At 35.5% G+C, this 24,327-nt stretch overlaps 4 protein-coding genes across 9 annotated transcripts; 1 reads left to right on the top strand and 3 right to left on the bottom strand.

Moving 5' to 3' along the window:
• Positions 1 to 735: 735 nt before the first annotated feature.
• On the bottom strand, positions 736 to 11,625 carry LOC105171559 (phospholipase D zeta 1). 6 transcript variants are annotated; one of them, XM_011092711.3, is made up of 20 exons: positions 11,212 to 11,469; positions 10,054 to 10,155; positions 9,683 to 9,798; positions 9,438 to 9,579; positions 8,978 to 9,148; positions 8,524 to 8,697; positions 7,609 to 7,851; positions 7,401 to 7,517; positions 6,417 to 6,556; positions 6,171 to 6,320; positions 5,553 to 5,709; positions 4,946 to 5,470; positions 4,064 to 4,174; positions 3,154 to 3,300; positions 2,877 to 3,074; positions 2,468 to 2,569; positions 1,801 to 1,932; positions 1,594 to 1,659; positions 1,398 to 1,459; positions 736 to 1,319 (listed from the first exon to the last, which is right to left on the bottom strand). In XM_011092711.3, exons 1-20 carry the CDS (start codon positions 11,461 to 11,463, stop codon positions 1,070 to 1,072), a joined length of 3,357 nt encoding a protein of 1,118 aa, XP_011091013.1. In that variant the 5' UTR covers positions 11,464 to 11,469; the 3' UTR covers positions 736 to 1,069. The 6 variants fall into 6 exon arrangements, with proteins under 6 accessions (XP_011091013.1, XP_011091015.1, XP_088742063.1 ...); XM_011092713.3 differs by having other exon boundaries at positions 9,683 to 9,793; positions 11,212 to 11,352; XM_088885937.1 differs by having other exon boundaries at positions 10,054 to 11,062; positions 11,212 to 11,326.
• Positions 11,626 to 12,367: 742 nt separating this feature from the next.
• On the bottom strand, positions 12,368 to 14,872 carry LOC105171558 (large ribosomal subunit protein eL19y). Its single transcript, XM_011092710.3, has 5 exons — positions 14,681 to 14,872; positions 13,864 to 13,986; positions 13,067 to 13,380; positions 12,713 to 12,762; positions 12,368 to 12,633 (listed from the first exon to the last, which is right to left on the bottom strand). The coding sequence occupies exons 1-5, from the start codon at positions 14,790 to 14,792 to the stop codon at positions 12,609 to 12,611; spliced, it is 624 nt and encodes a 207-aa protein (XP_011091012.1). The 5' UTR covers positions 14,793 to 14,872; the 3' UTR covers positions 12,368 to 12,608.
• A 1,524-nt stretch (positions 14,873 to 16,396) lies between these two features.
• LOC105171557 (glycine-rich protein) lies at positions 16,397 to 17,250 on the top strand. The gene has a single exon (XM_011092709.3). It carries the CDS (start codon positions 16,512 to 16,514, stop codon positions 17,061 to 17,063), a length of 552 nt encoding a protein of 183 aa, XP_011091011.1. The 5' UTR covers positions 16,397 to 16,511; the 3' UTR covers positions 17,064 to 17,250.
• Positions 17,251 to 21,122: 3,872 nt separating this feature from the next.
• EBP (ethylene-responsive element binding protein) lies at positions 21,123 to 23,262 on the bottom strand. Its single transcript, XM_088886146.1, has 2 exons — positions 22,974 to 23,262; positions 21,123 to 21,859 (listed from the first exon to the last, which is right to left on the bottom strand). Exons 1-2 carry the CDS (start codon positions 23,140 to 23,142, stop codon positions 21,351 to 21,353), a joined length of 678 nt encoding a protein of 225 aa, XP_088742272.1. The 5' UTR covers positions 23,143 to 23,262; the 3' UTR covers positions 21,123 to 21,350.
• Between the last annotated feature and the right edge of the window lie 1,065 nt (positions 23,263 to 24,327).

Raw genomic sequence — 24,327 nt, 5'->3', positions numbered from 1 at the left:
AATACTCTTTATCCGTTAAATGTTCGAGCAAAAAAAGATATAGAAGGATAAGTTATTTAATAGGTATCTGTATTTAACGTAGGTAATTCAACTAGTATTTTGTGTGATAATAACATACCTTGTGGATTCGATGTCAATGTCTCGTTCATCATATCTATGTCAAACTTATTCTCAGATGCTATTGGAGAACCAAGGGAGTCGTTAGTGCTACTAACCCATTTTGGGATATAATTGCAAATTATTATTGTTTTTACAATATTATAATAAATAACTCAAATTACATTTACCCCTACGAAATTACGCTAATTATACAAATACTCCATAAAATTACAACCATACCTTTAAATGATGTTAGTGTAATATTTTTTCAAAAAAAATATTATATAAGTCTTACATTTAAATAAGAGGTGTAGTTGTAATTCCAATTATAACTTCAAACAAATAATTATGATTTTACAAAAGAATAGGAAGAATTTGTATATTTAAACATAATTTCATAAAGTGTCTGTATAATTTACCCTTCTCTCTTTAGTTATGTACCGTAGCCCGTAGGAGTTTGAATGAAGACCAAAAGCCCAGTGTAGTACTGATATTTATTTCAACTTGTACGAATAATTGGATTATTGATAATTACTTGATTTGATCATCATATTTACTTCTTGGCTGCACCTCTTGACCCAAATATAGCATGTAACTGATATTTATCATCATACTCAAAATATTTCAACATCTATATTCCGGACAAAAAATTCATTCAAAAATGGAGTACAGAGTTTCTACATGTCCAAAACGATTGTTTTTTTTTTCTTTTGGGTTATAGTTCTAAACAATGAGAAATACTGTTCTTTCCAAAAGAAAAAAAAAAATAGAAGAGAAAAGAAGAAAAAAGGTAAGAAATCATGAAGAAGAATAATGTCTCTTACAGGAAGACAAAGTACATAATTTCACACCTTTTCAACTTCTTTCCTCCAAGTACTTCATCTTGGGTGCTGCTTAAAGTACATAAATAAATCCTGTGGCATGAATGGAAACTCTCCAATTATTAGAGTACATGGACTGCTCCTTATGCTTAATGAAAAACTTGGGGTGATGCATAGTATTCGCTTTCATTGAATACAGGTCTTAAGTCTTCTTTGCACATAAATTCCAAAGGATACGACACCAGATGTCCCTTCACACATTCTAATCTTTCCATAGGATCTGTGCCCTTAACATCTCCATTTACGTATGTTTCTAACTTCTTTGGGGCTATTCCTAAATCAATGGTCGTCTGCCCAACTTTTTCTCTCCAGAAGCTCATCCCTTGTCGGAGCGCAACCCTGTATGCAATCACATCAAGTAAAACAAACTCAACTTGAATACCAAAGCAAGTAAAGATAGTAGCTTAGCCACCATACCTTGTATGTATGAGATCATTTGGAATACAGGAAAACACGTCTTGGTAGATCATTGTATTTGTCTGTCACATTTGAACCATTTGTTAGATTTGGATTCCCGATGGGAAATTCAGAATGTTTGATGCGTTAGATTCCAAACAGTACCAATAGTGTTTGATATGACCGCTACATCATATTATAATCCTCAGTTTCTCACCTTTGCAGTTGCCATCCATATGTCCTTATAGGTTGAATCAATCACCGGATCTCGAATTTGATTAACCTACAAATGGTAGGAGATAGTGTGTCAAAGCATGAAGAAAGAACTCACAGCCAGTTTATTTTCTTACGATCAGTATTAACCATTGAACAAGAATTCAATGCATGGTCAGTATTTGTAGCTTTGTCTATTGATGAATTCAACCTCTCCAGCATGAAGACCAAGGTGCTCTGACCATAGAGATATGCGGAGACTCGAAGCAAATTTTCCAGCTCTCCAATAACTGCCTCCCATCAACGAATTAACAAATTCTTTATCCTCGATAAGCACACCAATCTGGAAGAATGAAACTAATAATCAGCAAAAATTCAACAATGGCTTTTTTTTCCTCTTTCCGTCATATCTTTATGCACAGATGAGAAACAAAAGAACTCGAGATGAACGACCAAAGGGGAATGAGCATAGGCCCAACTACATAATGTCAGGCATGCATTGAAATTAGACTAACACCATCAATTAGTTATAATTCAGGACAACGTTGAGAGGGAGTGGGGGTGGGGGTGGGGGTCTTCAACTAAGTCTTGTATGGTCTTGAGTTTCAGCAGCTGGGTTAGCAAAACAAATGCATGAGGCATGGTATTGTGGCCATAAGGGGAAGAGAAGCCGCAATTACTTTTTCTGACTTTGGACCCCTCTCTGCAAATTCTAACACGGGTTTCTCAAGGCTAACACTGGGAGCTCGTCTAATTAATTGGAGAAGTTCCATTTCAATTCGCTCAGCAATTGTGGTAACTTCCAATTTTTAGCAGCTCTTTAACAATATTGCATTCATGTCTAAAGGAAATCAGTTTCAGAAAGAATTCAGTCATACCTCAGAATCTCTAGAACCAAGCAAACTTCTGTCATTAATATTAGCAGAGCCCATCAATGTCATACGGTCGTCAATAATCATGATCTTGCTATGAACATACACCTGAGAAAATCATGTTAACATCAGTATCCAGGTTATAGATACATCCATCCCCAAGCAAGGTTCCAATAGACGTGGGAAAGGAAAAGAAACCCAGGCGCAAAAAGGTCATAGGAGAATTAAGCATGCAAGATTTGCAGTCTTCTGTAAGAAAGAGCTAAGATTGATATTACCACCTCCATATTTTGACAACCGTACAAGTTTCTATGATTCTAGAACTCAGTGTGGAAAGAAGTTGCCGAAGAAGAGTTACAATTTAGGAACTGGATTCCCATGGTCAGGAGAAAGAGAGAGATGAAATTATATTCACCTGACTGGTGGCAACAGGGCCGCCATCAAAAAGTCTGCCATATGCTCTCAGACCATAGAAGGATATATAATCATGCACTCTAGGCCCAACAAGGTCATATAGATTATGCAGTATCGAATTATGTCCTCTGCATATTGTCCGATATTGCCAATGCATAATGGCTCTGACAGATGCAGCACCAGAATCATCAACACCACCCTGTTGAATATTTGACAGATTAAGAAACACAATAAAAAAAAAAACAGAAAATAGATCTGACCAACAGAGAAAGGTGTACCTGGAAACCTGGTAGAAGAGGTATTACAATAATAACCCTGAAACACTTCTTCTCATTGTGAGCTCGCATGATACGCCTATATAATGCTTCTAAAACACGATTGTGAATCAGTTCATCACCTGATAGACCAGAGATGAAAAATTGATTCTGGAACCAATATAAGAAAATAGCATGTCAGGAGAATACCTTTGACGCTTTATAAGGCACCAATAGAAGTTTTAGCTAACCCCATACTAAAATTTCATTCTATGATGTGACTTGAAATTTCTAAAGTAACAAGCTTATTTCATTTAGTCATTCGGATAAGACATCTCACCATGTATCTTTTATTAATCTCCTTTCTCGATACAACCTAAGACGACTGACACTCTTTCTGATTGACCAAAGCAAGTAGATCAGTTTTGTCCTACTGACATTCTTGCGACCAAAGGAACAACTTTTCCGTGAGATACTGAATGAGGTATCTTATTAAGTCATTTCCTTTCACCATCTGTCTATTCCCATCTGTTCTTGATCCAAGTAAAATAAGACTAAGTCATCCCACTAGAACAAAGTGGGCAGGTTGACACAATCAAATCTAGAAGAAACACAATATGTCATTCCTACAAGTCTAGATCTGGGGTCGAGAAAATAGAAAAGAGTAAAGTACACAGAAACAAATGGATCACTGGATGAGAATCACATATTGAAACAGTTTTATTTGATTGAGGATGGAAAGCATAAGAATCATAAATCATACTTGACAATAATATTCCACAAACAAAATATGAAAAGAGCAATTCACCAAGTTATCTACATTCCCTTTGCCAGACACATCGACCACAATTATGTTGTTAAGATGTTTAAAATGCTGGGATTAAGTGCAAGAAACTAATATGTCTGGAATTAGGACTTAGAGGCAATTACGGACCTCAATGTAGACATAATGTTCAGCTCTTTCAATAAGTGAACAGTAAGCATTGTGAATACTTTCTTCAATCTGGCTTGTACCAGCTGACCACTGACTGACACTCCTTATAACCTGAGAACCAAAGCTCATCCATGATATTAGAACAAAGGACAGTCAATTTTGCAAACGAATAAATCAATGTTCAGAGCACCTTACTCGAGCATTGCAGTATTTAAGAGCCAGACAAGGACCCAATAACTGAGTCGATTTTACTCAGAGTCAATAGCATAACAATCCCCAAGTCATGCTCATATTTTGATATAATATAGATATAAAGAAGCAGATTCATAAGCTTGGGCACCCACAAATCAGAAAACAGGGGAAATGGCTTCATCTAAATTATTCACTCTGGTCCTTTAGCAATGCAATGAATCACTTGTCATTTTTCTCCCTAATTTACTAAAGGGCAATGGTTTAATACATCTACACCTAATCAGGGACAAAAGAACATCTTACTATGACGCAGAAAATAGAATGATGTTGCAAATATTACAGAATAGCATTAGCCAAATACAGAATAATACAAAATAATAAAAAAATGGTCTCTGTATGAAGTATTCATGCCATAAGTTCCTTTACGTATAAGAACAATAGGGTTAATAAACATGAAAACATTCACATTCTTCATCACAGATAATATTTATGAGCAAATTACTAGCAGAGCTAGTGTCTTTATGTGCAAATAAACATGACTAATGATGCCTTAAATTGAAAAAGGTAGAACATAAATTAAATTAGATATGTCAAACATACAGCAGGGACTGGTTACATATCTGTGACTTGAAAGAGCATAGCAGATTGTCGCAACAAAGAGCTTAAGGAGCATAAGGGACTGAATCTCACCTGACAGCTGCATGAAACATGAGGACCCACTTGTCCAGTTTCATCAGCGCTAAGAACTTGATTGCCACGTTCTTGTGTTTCCCACCAGTCTTTTTCAGAAACTTGCGTTCCGAGCTGCATCACATTGGAGGAGAATTCACTTTGATCCGAGGTACCGAGATCATCTGAAAAATCCCTCAGAGGCATTTCTGGGACTAATGGCTCAATTCTGGACTTGTGGAAATAGAAAGGAGTCCTGTACCTCCTGCTTGGATGATCATCAAGATCATGCAATGTATTAAACCCATTTAATTTTGTTTCTCCCTCTACATCATCCAGCCCCCCAGCCTCTTTTGGCATAAGCAAAGGTATATCTTGAGATGATGCTCGAGAAGAAAAGGAGTCATTTCTTTTGATGTCTGTATGGCTACCATTATTCATATGACCAAACTCTATCTCTTTGTTCATTCCCAAGTAATGGGGAATAACCATGTGGTGCTGAGGCAAGAGCAATGGAATAGCTTGTTCATTTGGGGCCTTATTTCTCTGCCATTATAAGAGAACAGTATATTAGGAAAATCATATGCCAAGAACACAATTTATGATATTTAAAGGGAAATGATTCAACCTTTGCATAGTTCCATCTCTGTACAAAATGCCGGGCTAAATCACGGCATGGGGGCCCCCAGAGGGCACATTGGACATCGTGCCATGGCATACGTGGATATTTTTTTCGATCTAGTTCATCCTTCATCATATCCTCCCAGGAATTTGGTTCTGATTCCCTGAATTCAGTATTTATGTCAAGCATTTTGCATTAGTTCAAAGAGGACTACGAGTTCAAATATGACCAAATCCAAATGGCAAAGAAGCAAATTCCAGCTGTCATTCAATATTAAGAGTTAAAAAAACTGTTGCTGCTGGTATGAAAAATTATAATCAGCTACTGACAAGCTTCCTGAGCATGGTACAATGTTGAAGTGGCAAGGGTGATATTTCAAGTTTACATTAGTAGAAACTCATAAGTTTCTGGATATTTGTGATATTGTCATCAGAACAAGATTCAAACAAAGAAGCCCAAAATAAACACAGTGAGAAAAGACACCGTAACTGATAAGAGGCCCATAAGGATCAGCAGTGGAGCTTTCTGTCTCAATAGAGAGATTATTTATAATTGATTTCCTAATACAACAAATTACTGTGATGCAGCAGTGACATAATTAAATTCTAAAATTGTCGAACATACCTTGGATTGTAATAATCCTTGCCAGGCCATATTTGAGCGGGATGATCACCCACCTTGTGTTCACCATAGTCATACCGGCCAAAGCACAGATCAAGGCCTCCAATAAAACAAATCTGGTGATCCACAATGACAATTTTTTCATGGTGGGACCTGCATAAGATAATTTGATATATCAGTGTGAAAACAGTATCAAAAAGGGAAGTATAAGATAGGTTGAGAAACTTCTCTCCATGATGGAAAACGTACCACAGATAGACACCCGTAGAAAAATGATCAGGATATCGAAGTACTCTGATATTCTCATGAATGCTCAGTAGCTTTCTCTTGCTATGGACACTGTTAATTTTGAGAGCTAGAGCAACCTCCTTGTATAGGAGAATGTATACCTAGATAAATAAGAAAATTCTAAACCCAAAACATCCAATTGAGTCATAAAAGAAACTATTAGATGAATGAGATCATGAAACTTGTGATGCCAATATAAGACGTAAGAATCAGGAGGAATCAATTCAGGGAGAGCTTTTGAAATTCTTATCAATTAGTCACCTAGGATTAGATGCGTCAAGCTTACAAGTAATGTTTGTTATTGAAGAGATACTTGCCACAGCAACTTAACCTCCTAGTCTAGCAATCACCCATAAAAAAGTTAACATGTCAACAAGTCACATTATAGGTATATAATCTAGTACTCCCACTGTTCACCATACCACTCAATCTCTTCCGTGCTGTCTTTTCTCCCCAATTTTAATTTCTTTTTTTTTTCCTTATTTTATTTAGTTACCATTTTTTTGTTTGGGCTGGGAGCATCACATTTTCTCACCTAACTCCTAAAAATATTGCCATACTTTTTCCTATTATGATTTTGAAAAAACATAAAAATTGAAAAGAGTTTGGTACTTATGACTAAATAAAGAATCTTTGCTTTTAAACAAATTAAGCAAATGCATCAAGTTTGCATACTTTGATAATATTCTGCGGTATTGGGCAATAATATCAATGATGAACCGATGATGAAATCTGCAAAGTTGCTTTTAGAATTTACCAAAAAACAAACTGCCAACAATCAAATGTATATGGATGCATTCAAAATATGTATGCTCTGCAGTTGTTATTAGATGTAGACATTCTGATATTTGAACCATAAAAGTGGTCAATGATAACTAACAGCAAATTACCCCTAGCCATCCAAATGATGTTTGAGTAAACAATATATAGTTGACACTTAACTACCTGAACACCTTGCTTGGCTTTAGATTCCAGTAAAGAATCAAGCCGAGAGGATGGATGAGCATGGAACGGACGCTGCAAGTATAGTTCTGGACACAACCACCAGCCACATATAAATATCTGCACCATATGTCCAATCATTTGCTACCAGAACCTCAAGTAATAAACCATTATGATAAAATTTTGAGAAAGCAAAGGTTAGAGTACAGACCTCAGATTTTGCTTCCTCAATAGCCAGAGCAATAGCTTTAAATGCAGCACGACCATCCACAAACCACTGAGCTTGACTTCCATCTGCGGTCAAACCCCGAGGAGGAGCAAAGGAGCCAAAGCGATGTGAGTGACACCAACCTTCAGGTGGCCGAAGACCAGCATCATTGATTGCCGCAACCCAATCTTTAACTTTGGCATTGCTTTTGGTTCTAAGCTTGATGCTCCGAGTGCCACAAGTCACCTACCATAGAATTTGATTCTTGAAGAGAGACTTTTAAATACAAATCCACATCTTCATAAATTTAGTTTCCACAAACAATAGGCGTAGGAATCAGATGAAACAATTTGACATATACTACAGGGTTCTTTCTTAGCATAATACACCCACTACCAATGATCACCAAGTAACTCAGAGATGCCACATATTCCTTCACATTCTAACCTTTCAACATTAATCTCAGGTAGATTGTCAAAGAAAACCAGACAAGACAAATCTCAAGGTGATTGTACGGCATTGAAGCTCTGGCGCAACTGATAGTCATGGTTGGATACAAAACCAAATAAAAAAAAAAAAGTGCCAAGCTAATTCCCCGAGGGCAGCTGCAAGGATACAAATCGTTCTCTCATAGCAAAACTTCAGTCCATGCATGGTGCACCCGCAAGGAATGCTGGCAAATAAGTTCTACCTTTTGCAATTATGGAAATAAACAAGGGATAATTTCTGAATAAGTACTTGGTAATGCATAGGCTAATAGGGAATGCCACCAAATACTTGAGCTTCTGTTGAAGCAGCAAGTGCAGTGAACTCCAAGGTCAAAGACGATATCAGACTACCACTCAACACTGTCTGCTGTGGAAAGGAGCATCAAAATATCGAATGCTTCATGAACTAAATGATTTATACATGACTTACCCTGAAGTAGTGGCGCAGAGGATTGTGATCATTCACTTCTTTTGCCAAGAATACTCGACCCTCTCCATTACCATCTGAGGCTGGTAGAACATCAAAAACAACAATGTCTAAAGGCTTCAGATCAAATGGGTGCTTAAGAAAGGCCAGGAATCCAGGTTTCAGTACAGCCCAAACCTGAAAATTAAGAATATTTATACATTAGATAGCTACAGCATATTTATCCGTTAGTAGCTCTTGTCTTGAGGATTTATATATAATGGATTAAAATTATATTACATTTCTGAGCATTCAAGTGGTCGGAGAATTAAAAAAAACAAGGAGAGAAGGCAATGAGGCCAGATTAGTCAATACAAGCTTAAACCACAAAGAAGTAAAAGAAAAGGTTGTAAACCAAGTATACAACATGAAACTTATGATATTAAGTTATGTATCACAAAAAAAAGGTCAATCCTACCTTTTGCCAATTATCCCTGCAACAACTGACCCATTGGCATGAACAACATCTTTCATCATCATCATTGCCCAGAATTTTTGGTAAATGCTTTACCATAATGTAATCTTCCTTCAGCTTAGGACCATACTCTGGTGAGAAAGATAACTTGGAAACTTCCAAAAACTTGCACACCTGCAATGTACAATTTTTGTCTAAAGTCAGGGAGGAAGTTTCCAGCTGTACACCTAAAAGAAAAGGCAATTGAGATCGAAGAAAATGCCACTTATGCAGGACCAACAAGCTTGATTCATATAAGATATGAATTTCAGAGAGGAATTATTAAAAAAAAAAAAAGGAATGCAGAAATTCAGAAAGTCAAGCTTTGGCTGCATTAATGACAATAGAAACCACAATACGGAAGAAAATGTCAAATCAATATATTGATATCCCCATAATATGAGGAAAGCCACCATGGACTCACCTCTTCAGAATTCACAATATCTATATTGCTGAGGAAGTGATTCAAGTATCCTTGCATAGCTCCTCTTGCTCTGTCTGACATTGAATGCTGCCTTAAAAGCGCCGGACGGATAATTGGAAGAGCAGCACTAGAAGGAACATCTCTGAACAAAAAACCACCTGTAAGATATATAACTATTACAACAGGAATCAATGTATTTCACTCTTTTTCAAAGATCTAACATGTCATGCTTGATTAAGAAGCACCTGTTCTTAGCAATCTCGTCATTACGTGAAGGAACAGCCTCATCATCTGGTTCTTCATCATCAGGCATAACTGGAGCATGATCTCCTATTCCTAAATTTTGAAGCCATTCTCTAACCTTTGAAAATTGGAGTCAGGACTAAATTATTAAAAAATAAATAATGAAACAAAGAATAAATATCCAAATGGTAGTCCGTAGTAGGCAATCGTCCTAGTCCCAAGCATACGACAAAAAATCAGAGGAGCAAAAAGAGATATCCACAGTCAAACTTAACAGACATCTACCATTCCATAGGAATAGCAAGTGAAATACCCAAAAACTGTAGGTTTTATGCAAATATGAAAAAGTATAAGCTGTTTAGGGTAAAATTACCTGCTCTTGCTTCTCATGTATCTCCTCAATAAATTTTCGCTTCTTCAGAGCAAAGTGTAAATAGAAAACTTGAGAAGCTTTTTTCATTAACTGCCACTTGAACTAAGGAAAAATAGTGTGACAATCAGCGCTTTATGAATGAAAAGAAACTTAACATATCTAAAAGCAATTATTATTTCTGTCAAATTTGCTAGAAACTTTTGAGTTTTGCAATTGAGAACAGGGTCCTAATCTAAATAATGACAAATACCAAAGCAGTGGGACTATGAAACTTGAAACTTTACTTTATTAATTCAGTGTCTGAAAAGGACAGCCGGACTAGAGTTCCAAAAGTATCACAACATCTTTGCTCTAATATTCAAAAGTCTATAACAGTTTCCCTACAGTATCTGGAAACCTCCTATCTTCCTGCACCTTTCATATTCTTTAATAAAAGTAATAAAGGGACAACCATAAACTTGTATCTTAATTCGGACGGCCAGCTCAGCAAAGAAAGCTCTAAGGAAAACCTTTCTCCTCGTCTAAAGAAAGACACAAAGAAATGCCAGTCGAAAGTTAATTGCTAGAGACATTAATTTATCATTCTGTAAATCTTATTTTAAGAGGAATAGACTGCATCCAAGAAGTTGTAGCAATTGATCTGTTCCTAAAGGAAAATAAGGGAACTATAGTATTTACTGATTTTACTTTTCCTTTTTCACTTTCTTCAACAATATGCTCCAAACAGAGTGTTGATGAAACTCCAATTAGGAACATCCAAGAAGAGCCTTGATCTCTCCAAAAATTTGCAGTTCGTTTTTCATAAACATGGTTAGATTGAAGGTGAAAAAGCACATCCGTCTTATCTGTTCGTCAGTTTAAAATTCATTCCAAGCAGTTGACCACAAAAATAAAATTTCCTTTTAAAACCTTAATTCGGTAACTTCTAAATACAACCTCGCATGACTTCCCAGAATTTTTGCTACAAAACGTGAAAGTCCAAAATAAGGAAAAACCGTGAGGCACCATCCTGTTGGACAGAAATTTAACATTTAAGTAAACACCCTCAAATATTCCTGACGAGCTAAAGTTCCACCAAGAAAAACTCATTAAATTCTCAGAAATGGACACATCAGAAAAAACAACAGATCGCAAACATCAAAAAACGACAGCACGCACCTCTTTGTATTGGAATTCAATCGTGTAAGTGAGCATCATGGGGCTAATATCCGCGGCATCGGGCCGCGAAATTTGAACGATAGTAGCTACCGGCAACTCGTCAAAAATCCGAGGACGGTCAGCTTCCGGAAAATTCTGCTGATGAAACGAGAAGTATGTTGACCTCGTCGACGGCGAGCCCCGGGGCCGTGCCTCCGGTTGCATTTGCACGTACTTAGCCCCTCGGCCCATGAATTGCTCCGCTGACGCCATTTACATATAAATTAAGCTTAACAAAAAAGGGGGAAAAAATAAACCAATCAAGATTGCATAGGTATGTGAGATCCAATAGAGATTGTGCAGAGAGGGAGCATTTGGAGAAGGAAAGATGACGAATGGAATTCGATTTTGGTATTTATAAGTACCTCAACGACATGTTACTTATTCGATTTGTACTCGGCAGTTCCCACTCTTTGTCCTTTCTAATAAAACCAATACGTGAATATTAATTTCTTTTTACTTTTTTTTTATTAATTTAATAGATTAGTAAATTTTGACTAATTTAAAATTTATTTGTTTGACGAAAATGAACATAAAAAGTGCTATATATAATTTTTTAAATCAAATAATATTTACGTATAATTACACAAAACCTAAGGAAAGAACGTATAATTATCCCTTTAGATATTTCTCTCTAATTTAGATAATGAAATTTCTCCATCCCTACCTTTTAAATAATATTTAATTATATTTTAAGAACAAAATTATCAATACAATCTCTCAATTATACACTGAAAATAAATCCAATTAAGTCGAACAAACAACTGACTGCACTATTGTGTTTGAACAAAACACATTTGTCTTATAATCTTATAAATTTAGCTATTAATATCAAATTGAATATCTAACAAGCTTAACTTATTTAAACAGAATTAATTATTCAAAGTCCAAACCATGTGTTTGCTTCACATAATTACATTTTTACAACTTTAATCTTGTTCAAATGTTATTAAACCATAATAAATGGTAAAGTCTAATATCACATCAGAGCATCGCAGGCTCAAATCTAATAAAATTAATATATTTTCTTAATTTTAATTATGCAATTAGTGAGATGACAGCAAAGTGAAGTCGCCGGGATGATATCGGCACAGTTTAAAATATTCTGCCAGATAGATTTCTTGAAAGCAGAACAATGAATTATTGGCTTTCTTTCAACCCCTTGAGGCAAAAAGTTCATAGACGACAGTTCAAGAATCCACTCTCAAAGTCTAAAACCACAAATTAACAAATGGAGCAAGTATTAAATATTTGGCAAAATTTTGCTGCTTAGCTCGCAGGAATACAAAGTGCGTACACCATAGGAAACCAAAATCATTCTTTTGTCATGTTTGTCTTCACCTTTGTCCTGATAGCTTTCACTTCTTGGCTTTCTTGGTTACCCTGAATGATCCAACAAAATTTGCCGTCACATTTCTGTTTCATGTGTTACAATTAGCGGAAAAGTAGTAACATTATTTACCCAGCAGATTGAGACGCAGGTGTAGCTGCTGGTGCTTTCTCCGCAGGTCCCTGTCCCATCACAAAAATAATTGAGACGGGCATACATAAATGCCAAACAAGGAATTCTACACTGCAGACGTGTCTGGTAATAGGTCATGAAGTGGGGGCATACTTAATCTCATTTTAAGGACCTGCCGTTCACATTAATTCAAACTTGATTATTCAAGACTGTTTTATGTTTTCCTACTATTCTAACATTTCCAGAGAGATACATGTTTCGCGATCCAGAAATGGAACTCAAATCACTGAATATACTGGCACATTTCACAGCCTTCAAAATCAAAAGGTTCAAATAACAAGTTCGAGTGTGTACCTGAGCCAACCGTTCCTCCCTTCTAGCTATCCTTCTCTCTCTGCTCGCCTTGTTCTTAGCACGTCTTGCTTCAAACTGATCTGAAAGTGTCTTCTCTCTTGCCTTTTCAGCCTTGGACTTGTGGATGCTCTCCATAAGCACTCTCTTGTTCTTGAAGACATTACCTTTCACCTTCATGTACATATCATGGTACATATGCTTGTCAATTTTCTTTGATTCTCGGTATTTACGGAGCAAACGCCTTAAGACACGCATTCTCCTCATCCAAAGAACTTTAGTAGGCAATCTAGCCTCCCTAGTACCCTTCCGCTTACCTGAATGTTGATATTATTGTTAATATATTCATTTTAAAAAAAGAGAGAATGAAAAACAGCAAGTGCCAATAGCCAGATAAAATATATTTGAGCCAGAAAATAATATGGAGAAGCTGGTATTTCTAAGCAAGTTTGTAAAGCTAAGTCCCCAATGAATTCTATTGCCACGTTGCAGTGATAACAAGTCTCCAATTTAAGATGATAAGAGCATAAACATCGATTTTACAGACAAAGGTCTCAGTAATCCAGCTTGAATGATAGGGCTAGACAAGCACCAGGCTGAAAAGACTATAAAAAGAAGCAAAAGTTACTGCATAAACATTTGACTATTGGAGACAATGGAAAATTCTGAAAAATAAAGTGCTTTTACCAAAAAATAAGAAAAAATACAAGTAATGCCACAAAAACACTACAACATGTTTATAATTTTAAGACAACCAGACAAGATGCTCTCAATTTGAGGGTATAGTTAATGAGGCAGACCGTATCCTGAGTGACGACCCTTTCTCTTGGCCTCCTTCATTCTACGAGCACGAGATCGAGAGTGAATTTTAGTGGGTTTCCTGATTATGAAACCATCCTTGATCAGCTTCCTTATATTTTGACCTGCATCCAGACAATTTCACAAAGCTGTATCACATAAAATCACCTCTATAGAATTAATGGATGTTAAGTTGCTTTTGAAGCAAACACTTAGAGAGGACAACAGACAGTGACGGTTATCTCTTGAATTTACACCATAATCAACACCTGTGAATTCTTTAACACATTCTTTTGAAGAAATATAATAGCAAGCAAACTAGAAGAGAATATGAAAAGCAGGAAGATTATGCTTAGAACTGAAATATTGAACAATCACACCCAAAAGCCATCCAAACCAGCATTCTGCACTAGCAAGCACAAACTGAGTAACAGCCAAGAAAGCTATATTACAACACATCTGTAATTAAGCTTCATAGCCGAGCAAAAGTAAGTATCATCATATTTGGAATTTTCTTCTCATTATCACTAATCAGTCACCATATTCAGAAAGTGAGTGCCAATACACTCAAAAACATCATCAAGAGGAAATTCAATTTGTGGCAGCCATGTATAACACAAAACAACCAATTACAAATAAAAACGACCACCAAGATATCACAAATGCGGCTCTTCCTTTTCATCCTTTGTCAATTTGCAAGACACTACCGCTGAATTACGTAAACAAAAGAGTTACACAATTGCAACAAAGTATATCTCACACACACATAATTATACACATAAGTGGGAGAGACTGGGAGTTTGTGAGAAAGTAGCTTACGTGAGTTGGCCATGGAGATTTCGCTGCCTTCATTAGGGTCGAGCCACACTTTGCCTTTGCCGCAGGCGAGGACGCTGGCGGAGAGCCGCTTTTGGAGCTTCAGCGACACCATGCCTCGGCTCCACTTCTGTCTTCCTCCACCTCGGAGACGAAAACGATGGCAGCTTATATGTGGTGTAGGAACCGCGACTTTACGCTAGGGTTTGTATACGCCGGCCCGGTCTAGTTACAAAAAAGATAATTCTTATTTTTTTTATTGATTATACATAAACCTATCAAATATGTCAATATTATTTATAAAAATCATCTTTCTTTTTAAAAAAATAATATATATTTTTTTAAAATATTAATATTACTACACAAACAATCATTAATTTAATTATTATGAGTAATTTCTATAAATATGCAATACATATAGATAATTTATAAGATAAATTACAACATCCCTTGAGATTCGATATAATTACGAATACCTCTTTATATTTAAAAAATTATGAATACCCGTGATGTTTGATGAAATATGTAATCATTGGATACCTTATAGTATTTTTTATTTTTTTTAAATAAAAACTTATAAAAAATCAAAATGAGTAGATGAAAAAAATTTTAAAACTATAAAAAAAATTATTCACTTAATCGATAAAAAATTAAAAATAAATAAAATTATATTTTTTAATCCACAAGAGCATTTTTATCAATTTACCAAAAAAATGGATGAAACCCTAGTTAATTGGACTAATTGTTAGTAAGCCGTTAAAAATTAAGGGGGTATTGGCAATTTTTTAAATAATAAAGGGTATTTGTAATTATGCTAAACCTCATGAGAGATTGTTATAATTTATTTATTATATGCATGCAGAAACGATTTCCACAACGGCTAGTTTAACCCCCTCCCCCAAAAACAGAAAGAAAACAAATCTAATTTATATGCATTATTGACACAACAATAACAAAAACAACAACAAAAAAGAAAATAGAGTTTAAAACAATTGCTTATGAGTGAGAAAGATATTATTTTTTATATATTAATACCAGGTGTCATGGCACACTATATATAATAAATAATATTTTACGTTTGAATTATATTACAAATAAAATTAAAATATATAAACCAATAAATTATATTAAAAAAATAAAAATATATTATTAAAATAACGTGAAGTTGTTTTTATATATATAAAAAAGGTAATTATAATTAAATTTTAAAATAATATAATTAGGAGTATAAATATCATATATAAAAATTGGTGTGGCAGTGTTAGAAACGACAATTTATATGCTAATACATCGTTATTGCGACATATAATAAATAATTTTTTACACTTTAGAATATATAAATATATAAATTAATATATTATATCAGAAAAAGAAAAAAAGACAGAAAAGAAAACCAATTCATCAATTAATATAAATTTTAAAAAGTTGAATAAGTTAATTATCTTATAAGTTGATAATATATTTTATTTTAAAAAAAAAATAGTACAACGATATCATTAATCACTATATATGAGTGTGGAGGATTTATTTTTTAAATATTATAAATTGAACTTACGTTTTGACTACTTTACCTAAAATTATAATAATTCAATTTAAAGTTATCCTTTTTAATTTACTAAAGAAGGCAGGCCCAAATTTTGAGTGAGTTGGGCTGGCACTGGTGCTGGCAAACTAACCCAACTTGAAGCCCATTTTACCGGCAACTTTAAATAAGAACAAGAAGTTTCCTTCCACAATTTCAAACCTCAAATTCGTTGTGTTTTAGAAAAATCTTCCCTAATTTCTCCACCCATCATCAATCCCTAACCCTAAATCTCTAATTCCGTAAGATTTAATGGAAATCTCTGTCATTTCCGACGCAATATCGTCTATCGCTTGCTCAACGCAGTCTTTGGGCTTCTCAAAATTTATCCTCAATCGCCCGCACGACGTTCTTTCTCTCACCGACACTTCATCGGATCAGCCGCCACAAACGTCGTCCCCGTTCCACATCTCTGCCGCATCATCTCCGCCAACGAGGACTCTGACGAAGCCACGCACCCGCAAAGCGCGCCGCGTTCGGCGGAAAATCGTACTCGATAACGACGGTGAAGAGAGTGGGTTTTTTGTTTTTAGTGACGGAGGGGATTATAACAATGGTGATGGATATTTTGGGGGTGGCGGTGGGGGTAAGGGGTGGAATTTTGGTGGGCATGGAGGAGCAAATTGGGAAGAATTTTCGGACAATTCAATATCTGATCCGGCTTTTGATTTCGTTTATGAAATTTTATGTTGGATTGCAATGTCAAATTGCTTGCATTTCGCTTTCAAAAAGGTGGTGAGGATTGTTGCGGATGGGTTTGGTGATCGAGAAAAGGTTCCAATGAGATTGACTCCAGTCTGCTGAATGGTAAAGATTGATTTCCATGAATAATAAGTCATCAAAGTTAAGGGGTTACTTTCTGTGTTTTAGCTTGGTCATTGATGTAAATAATGATGTATATATCACATGATTGAATCGGTAGATTATGTAATTATATTGTTGTATATATAGAACCTCGTCAATTTCATTATGATGGGATGCATTTCCATTACATGCTCTGCTGTCTTTTCATAGTGGGTGCGGATTAATTTTATTTATGCTCTAAGAAGGCTTAAATTGAGATGCTATCTCCTGCCTATGCCCCCATTCATATGTGGTATGCAAAGGAGACATGTGGATGAGCCTAATTTTGTGGTTCAACATAGCACATTTTCGCGAGAGAATTGAAGCCTCAGAGTTTGAGCTAACACCGTTTGAATAAATTTATGAAGACATTTCATCAATTCCAAATATATGACCCCAGTTTCTGTGTCCAAACCGATCATAAGGATGTTTGTGACAGGAGAGGACCCTTGATATGTTGGTCATGGATGTATCAATGAAGTAGAGTCAGTTATGTTATTGACTTTGTTATCATGTTGTTGTCATCCCTTGTACTTTTCTTTGGATCTTAATCTTCTGATTTGTTTGTGGTTCATGCATAGGTAGTTGAAATGGCAGGATGGAGAATATTAAGCTATTTGGTCCATCCAGCTATAAATTGGACTTTGTACCACAACCAATTGTTTGTTGAGATGAATTAGGATTTGAGAAATCATAGTGGTGTTTATGGATTCCTAAGGATTTTATCCGGTAAATTGACTTTGGACGAATTGGTAATGGTTTAGATTAACCGAATGTCTCTTCCACGTGTCTCACATATCCTCCTTGGAATTTATATTTAAATTGTCTGCTTTTCTAATTCTAAGTAATAGAAGCAAACTGCTAAGAAGCAGAATTATGCAAATGCTTGCCCACACACACACACACACACATATATATACATAGACACATATATAGAGTGGAGGCTTGTGCCTTAATGGATTTGGCTTTAATTCTTTAGCTGTAATTAGAAAATAAACGGCCTTGAGGCTCTTTTTTTTTTTTTTTTTTGGCAATTGTGTCGATGCTTAGTAGTCCTTTATAAGCTAGAGCTCAAAGAAAACTTTCATATATTTACTTGTATTCTAATTGCAATCTGGATAATCTTCTTTCTATAATTATTTTTTATTTTTTTGGGTAATGTTGAGTAATTATGTAATAATGAACTGGGTCCACAGTACTAATGGTAATAAGTTATTATCCTATTCCTTGAATATGATTAATTATTAATATGGCCAACGTAAGAATATTTTTTACTTCTATTCCTATTTGCTCTTCATGATGTAACATGTTGCTGTGCGGTTAAATTCATAGGACTTTGCGGTGGCAAGTAGATTACAGTGGTTAATTGGTGCGGCTTTTGGTTTTAGACCTTAAGGAATGTAGATATATCTAAGAGTTGAAGAACCAAACTAGTAATATATCTGCACTAAGGGGTATAGAAGGAATTCTTAAGATGTCTTGAGCAAATCATTGTCCGTATGTCTGCTGCTAGATTTTGATTAGATTTGGTTGATTGATTGGCATATGAATGACTTTCCACCAAGATTACCTCCAGCACTTGAGAATAATTTTGATTAGATCACCCACTAAATTAGGAAATTAATTAAGTAGATCAAAGGATAAGGGCGTTTGGTTCCTGCATAAGGCCCCACTTAGATTGCAAATTGCTGCACCATTTCAGGGTTCATGCATCTTCCCCTTATTTGTCACATTAATAATTTAAATATTAATCCCCTATTGTAGCCTAGTTCCAACTAGGATTTGTTAATCAACTAAGAGTACTTATTTTTCAATTTACTTTGTACACATAAATCAAGTTGCTTACCTTACATACATGTGTTGTTTAATGTGATATTTCGTGGTATTTTTCAGAGGTTTCAACTTGTCACTAGATTTCCTTCTTTCCTCACCTTACTTTGAGATGCCATGTTATCACTGTCTTAATTGTTCGGCTGTTGTTACTGTATTACTAAGTAGACTTTGCCTATGAACTAGCAGGTGTTTCTCATGATTGTTCAGAAATTAAGATTTAGTTGTTCCTCATGATTGTTTAGAATTAAGATCTAGTTGTGAGTTGCTTTTATTAGCTTTATTCTATTAAGTGTTGAGATTTGACAATGGGCCTGCAACGAAGCCTTCTTTTAGCTGATAATATATAAGTAGATCTATGGAGCTTGTCTGAGATATCTTGTGTTTGGAAAAAGTGATGAATTTTAGAAGATATTGAAGACATAGTTAAGAAGCAAAAGTGGAGGATTTTGGAAAATAAATTTAGATGTTAGAATAAGTTGAAAACTGAGCGTTTGATAGAGATATAGTTTAAACTTTTCTAAATTTAATAATAAAACTCTAATACTATTTGGAAAACATCTCCTCCCTTCCTTCGTGCTTTTACTAAGGAACAAAGTTGGGAACTTGAAACTCCATGTCTAGATTTACTTGGCAGATGAAATGACAAATCAAAAGGAGTTGTTGAATTCTGTTTGATTGATTCAGCTTTCTTACCAAACCTTTTGAAATATTTTACTGGTGTGGCTGGAACATACTCCAAATAGGAATGGGGCAAAGGAAGTCACATGTGGAATTTAAGGGGGGGAGCAGCCCTAACTCCATGCACAAGATCTTTAGTGTCTGATCCGGACCCTGTGTCACACCTTTTCTTTCTTGTCAAATTTGTGCTTGTGGTGCATGTATTAAATTCAATCTATTCCCCTCAAAGTCTTAAGTGAGCTCCAGAATCATAATTATGCTGATTGTAATGCGCAAGTATAGTGGGGTCTAGGTTCTCCTAGTTTATTCTCAGTCTCTCTCTAACCTTTTTTCCACCAAACCTTAAGGTCCAAACTTTACAGTACACATAAATGAGACTTTCGCTAATATGGTCACTGTCTATATGGCATGTTTCTGAAATAAAAGTGACTTGAAATTTACAAGGGTATCTTTGTCATGGAAACCTGCATCATTTCGTCATTCTTCCTTAGCAGTATTAGGTGTGTGTGTATATACAACGTATGTCACTTTTTGCAGATAATTAGTTTTTAAGGATCTCTATTTTCTTTTGTTTCTCTCTTAAGAGTTTCTTTACAGGAGATGATGTGTTTGTGAATTAAATAATTAATGTTCATTGGAGAAGTTAGTATTGTTTTGAAAAGTGTTGGTGCCTACGTTTACTGTCCACAAATTGGTGATTAATTAATCGAAAATTGTGGTCATCATGAATAATTGGAGCCTACCATAAAGGGAATGGTACATCAATTACTTCTAGGATGCGCAAAAACTCTCCAACCCTTGTCCCGTCCAAGTTGAGAGAAGCACATTTCTTTATGTTTGATACTTCCTATGATTAATATTCTTAATTTGATGATGAACTGAAGGATTGTCTACTTACTCTCTTTTCAGCACCGTCTTTCAATTTCTTAAACATAATTTTTTATTTGCAAGCAACCGTAATCGATTAAATTATGAAATATTGATTGAATTCCTCATTCATTAATAGATTCTCTTTATACACAAAATCATCTAAGGTAGTACAATTTGAGGCCTTCGGAAATTGGCATTATTTGTGTAGCAACACAAATTGTTATTATCTACCTAGGTTGACGCATCAAACACTTCATGTCCCGTTTACTTCAGATACTCGACTAAATGGATGATATGATTAGTGTTAATTAGATGAATTATAAAAAAAATTTGAGATCAATTACAAGCCATTTATTTATATGTATAACTGCCACCAACAATCCAATAACTCAACCCATTAATTTTGGTGGGATGAGTTATCGATGCAAAACAGTGATTTGAATCAGGCTTGGCCTTTTGTGCCGAGACCCTATTCACAAAAATAGATAAACGACTAGGCATGCTGTTTTGGTTATTCAACATTATCAATCCAAGTAACACACAGCGATGCTATATCCTATTGAAGTGGTTCATAATTTTGTTATTTTCTTGTATATTTGTAAATATAAATTTTTTTGATTTCATCTCTACTAATAGAAATAAACCAAAACGAAAGTTTTATTGCAAAGTGCCCCCTTGTAAGAAGAGCACCAAAACAAACATGAGAGACAACCCAAGAAAGTTGCATGCAAGTGCAGGTAAGTCACCCTCACACATAAGATGAATATATATATGTGCTGTAGCAGCAAACATTAAAGCTCAAACAGACACTCCAAACTTTATTGCAAAAACCATAACATGTTCACTCTCATATACATCCATTCTTTTTCAGAAGAAGGCATTTTGCTGCGCTGCAGCAAATTCATCCATCATCCAAAGATCTACCGAGTCCACAGGCTCACCCATCCCAACTGGAGTCGGTTCAGTAGCAGGCTCCAGCCCTAGGAAACTCTCCAAGCTTGATAGCTCATCCTTGATCATCTCACATCGGCTAGGGTAATACGGCTCGTGGCTCTGGCTGTGATCCATTTCTGGGCATGGCTCAGCTGGTGGCTTGGGGATGCACAGCCTCTTGGGTGGTGGCTGCTCTGGTGGTGTTGGTGGCTGATGATCGTCTCGAAAGTTGAGCTTGGCCTTGTCACCGCGGATGCGTTTGGCAGCTTCATCGTAAGCTCTAGCGGCTTGCTCAGCTGTGCTGAAGGTCCCGAGCCACACCCTCACACCTTTTCTCGGGTCACGAATTTCGGCTGCCCATTTTCCCCATGGCCTTTGCCTTATGCCTCTGTACATGTTTTTCCTAGGCTTTTCTATGCCCTTCTCAGCCTTTTCATTTTTCCCTACATTTTCCAAAGCTTTTATGTTGCTTTTTCACTCCCACAAAATCATACAATATCTAAAACACAAACATGCCCCCTCCCCCCCCCCCCCCCCAAAAAAAAAAAAAAAAAGAATAATAAATTGTTACACATATGGATAAATTAACCGTAATTCAATACAGTATCAAGATTGTGATCAATTCACTGTGCAACAAGTTAACAAGTTTAAAACATCGAAGAGTAACGTGACATAATTTACATCATCTATAAAAAGAATTCTTCACTATATGTGAAAAAGTAAAAAAATCCCATTTAACCTGCTTGTCCCTTTGCTTCATCAACCTTCTAACATATACCATATACGCATACATATATTCATAGATTACATAAGAATAATTCATTAAAGAAAAAAAAGAAGATAATTTTGTTTAGTTGCTCCACAACCCATAAATGAATACCGACTCAATTGGTTCTGAATCATGCAGCAAATTATATATATATATATATATAGCTATTTTTAACACGGGCAATAAATATGGCGTTGGATTTAGCTACTCAATCAATGGGAACAGTCGCACAGTTGTTGTCAGGGCGGTGTTTTATTAGACAATTGTCACATGTTGCTGCATATGTTAAACATTTTGGTACCACACGCAATTTATTCTCTATTCATCTATATATACCAAACTTACATCCTATTCGATAAAATGGATTACAATAACATAACCGAACACATATTATTTATGTATGTCGCATACATACATATATATATAAATACACACACATACATACACATCAAATGAACAAGAATTTGCAATTATATAAACATACACATATTTACGTATATACCACATACATATGTATGTAATCTGGCTAAAACCAAAACAAGAATGAAAGTAACACCAGTTAGAGCATGAACCGAGAGTCGTAAGTTATGAAGAAGGATTGTTTCAATAGAACATCCACATCCCCCCAAATTCCACCCTCAAGCTTCCCCCCCCCCCCCCCCCACCCCCACCCCCACCCCAATACACACACGTATACACGTACACACATAGAAACACACAGACACAGACACAGACACAGTACCGAGAGCTGTTATGCATATATACATACATAGTAGAATATTACTTACCGTTGGTAGGTGGGTTGGGCTTGTTGGTGGTGTGGTGGTTAGCACCATTTGGGGAATTAAAGCCCCAAAGCTGAGAAATGGTATCGAGTTCAGCCCAGAACTCCTGTGTGGATAATTTACCCCTTCTTTTGATGATTGGGTCATCAGAGATTATTGAACCTCCACACATCCTTTTTATTTCTCAAGTTCTTGAAGAGGAGGTGAGATACAGAAATGTGTATGCATAGGTTGAGAGAGAGAGAGAGTGTGTGTGAGAGAGAGAGAGGAGAGAGAATGGAGAAGGGGGAATGTATTATGTTAATTTATAGAGAGGAGAGGTAGACGGTTACAACTAATGAAGAAAAAGGGCGCATTTGTCATTCTTTTGGAATTATCTGATTAACGGTTCAGACTGCACCACCTAATTTTGGATGGCTGGATCTTTCGCAGAGGTGGGGTCGTGCATCAGTGCTAATACATACCGTTGGATTGTCTTCGGGTCCCACCTCTCTGCAACTTGGTGGAAACAGAAATACATATCTTATGAATTAAGATAAAAATAATATCTGTCACCAAATATATATTTATATATATAAATGTTAAAAGAATAGATATTTTCGTTATATTAAAAGCTTCACATTTTAAAAAGTAATAATAATTAGTCGAGAAAAATAGAGTTGGTTTATTAGTAAAATGAGTTTTGGCATGTTTTTTATTTTTACACCTTTTTTTTTTCTTTAATACAATATAATGAGACGATAGATTATGCAAATCGATTTGAACTCCAAATCTTTCTCATCATAAAAAAATGTAATGGCATTTGTCTATCTGCTTTTGTCATCGAAATTAATGCAATTATGATTTTTATTACTTATTTGAACTTGGAGTGGACATATTGCTCTCTTCTATAATGGGATTTGATGACAAAATTTTTATTCAAATTAAATTTGATTGATGATATTATTAATCACGGAGTAAGTGTAATATATTTATTATTTAATTGATAATATTTTTTAAATTATATACTAATTACATCATAAGTGTATTATATCTACCATATAAATAGTTTAAATTCTATCAAATTCGATTTGAATTAGAATTATAAGCTGAACCTTAATCCTAAGTTTGTAAAAAGAGGATAGATGAAATTGAGTTGAGAAAAGGGGCATAAAAGAGAGATAAAGGTGAGTTTGAGGAAGTGAAGGTGGCATCACTCGTGACCCAAAAAAAAATACAAGAAAAGCCGCTTTAAGGGAAGGAAAAGCAGCAAAATGAGGCAAGTGTTTGGAAGCAAATGCAAAAAGGTAGTGCTCTGCTCTGCTCCTCCACAACGCCACTCTTCTCATTCTTGTTAAGAGCCAGTCCAAAATACAAT

The sequence above is a fragment of the Sesamum indicum genome, linkage group LG10 (assembly GCF_026168435.1).
Source record: "Sesamum indicum cultivar Baizhima isolate 11 linkage group LG10, ASM2616843v1, whole genome shotgun sequence".
NCBI classification, from domain to species: domain Eukaryota; kingdom Viridiplantae; phylum Streptophyta; class Magnoliopsida; order Lamiales; family Pedaliaceae; genus Sesamum; species Sesamum indicum.
This window is presented reverse-complemented; position numbering and strand designations above follow the sequence as displayed.

Bases quoted from the DNA above. Each gene is read 5' to 3' on its own strand.
- LOC105171559 (XM_011092711.3), bottom strand. From the start codon at position 11,463: ATGGCGTCAGCGGAGCAATTCATGGGCCGAGGGGCTAAGTACGTGCAA. The intron at 7,518-7,608 runs GTCTGTACTCTA...CATATGGTGCAG, and splicing joins TTGAGGAAGCAAAATCTGAG to ATATTTATATGTGGCTGGTG. The intron at 3,301-4,063 runs GTCCGTAATTGC...TATTGGTTCCAG, and splicing joins AACATTATGTCTACATTGAG to AATCAATTTTTCATCTCTGG.
- LOC105171558 (XM_011092710.3), bottom strand. From the start codon at position 14,792: ATGGTGTCGCTGAAGCTCCAAAAGCGGCTCTCCGCCAGCGTCCTCGCC. The intron at 13,381-13,863 runs GTCTGCCTCATT...ATCAACATTCAG, and splicing joins GGGTCGTCACTCAGGATACG to GTAAGCGGAAGGGTACTAGG. The intron at 12,634-12,712 runs GTAAATAATGTT...TGGATCATTCAG, and splicing joins CCTGCGTCTCAATCTGCTGG to GGTAACCAAGAAAGCCAAGA.
- LOC105171557 (XM_011092709.3), top strand. From the start codon at position 16,512: ATGGAAATCTCTGTCATTTCCGACGCAATATCGTCTATCGCTTGCTCA.
- EBP (XM_088886146.1), bottom strand. From the start codon at position 23,142: ATGTGTGGAGGTTCAATAATCTCTGATGACCCAATCATCAAAAGAAGG. The intron at 21,860-22,973 runs GTAAGTAATATT...TGGAAAATGTAG, and splicing joins GCCCAACCCACCTACCAACG to GGAAAAATGAAAAGGCTGAG.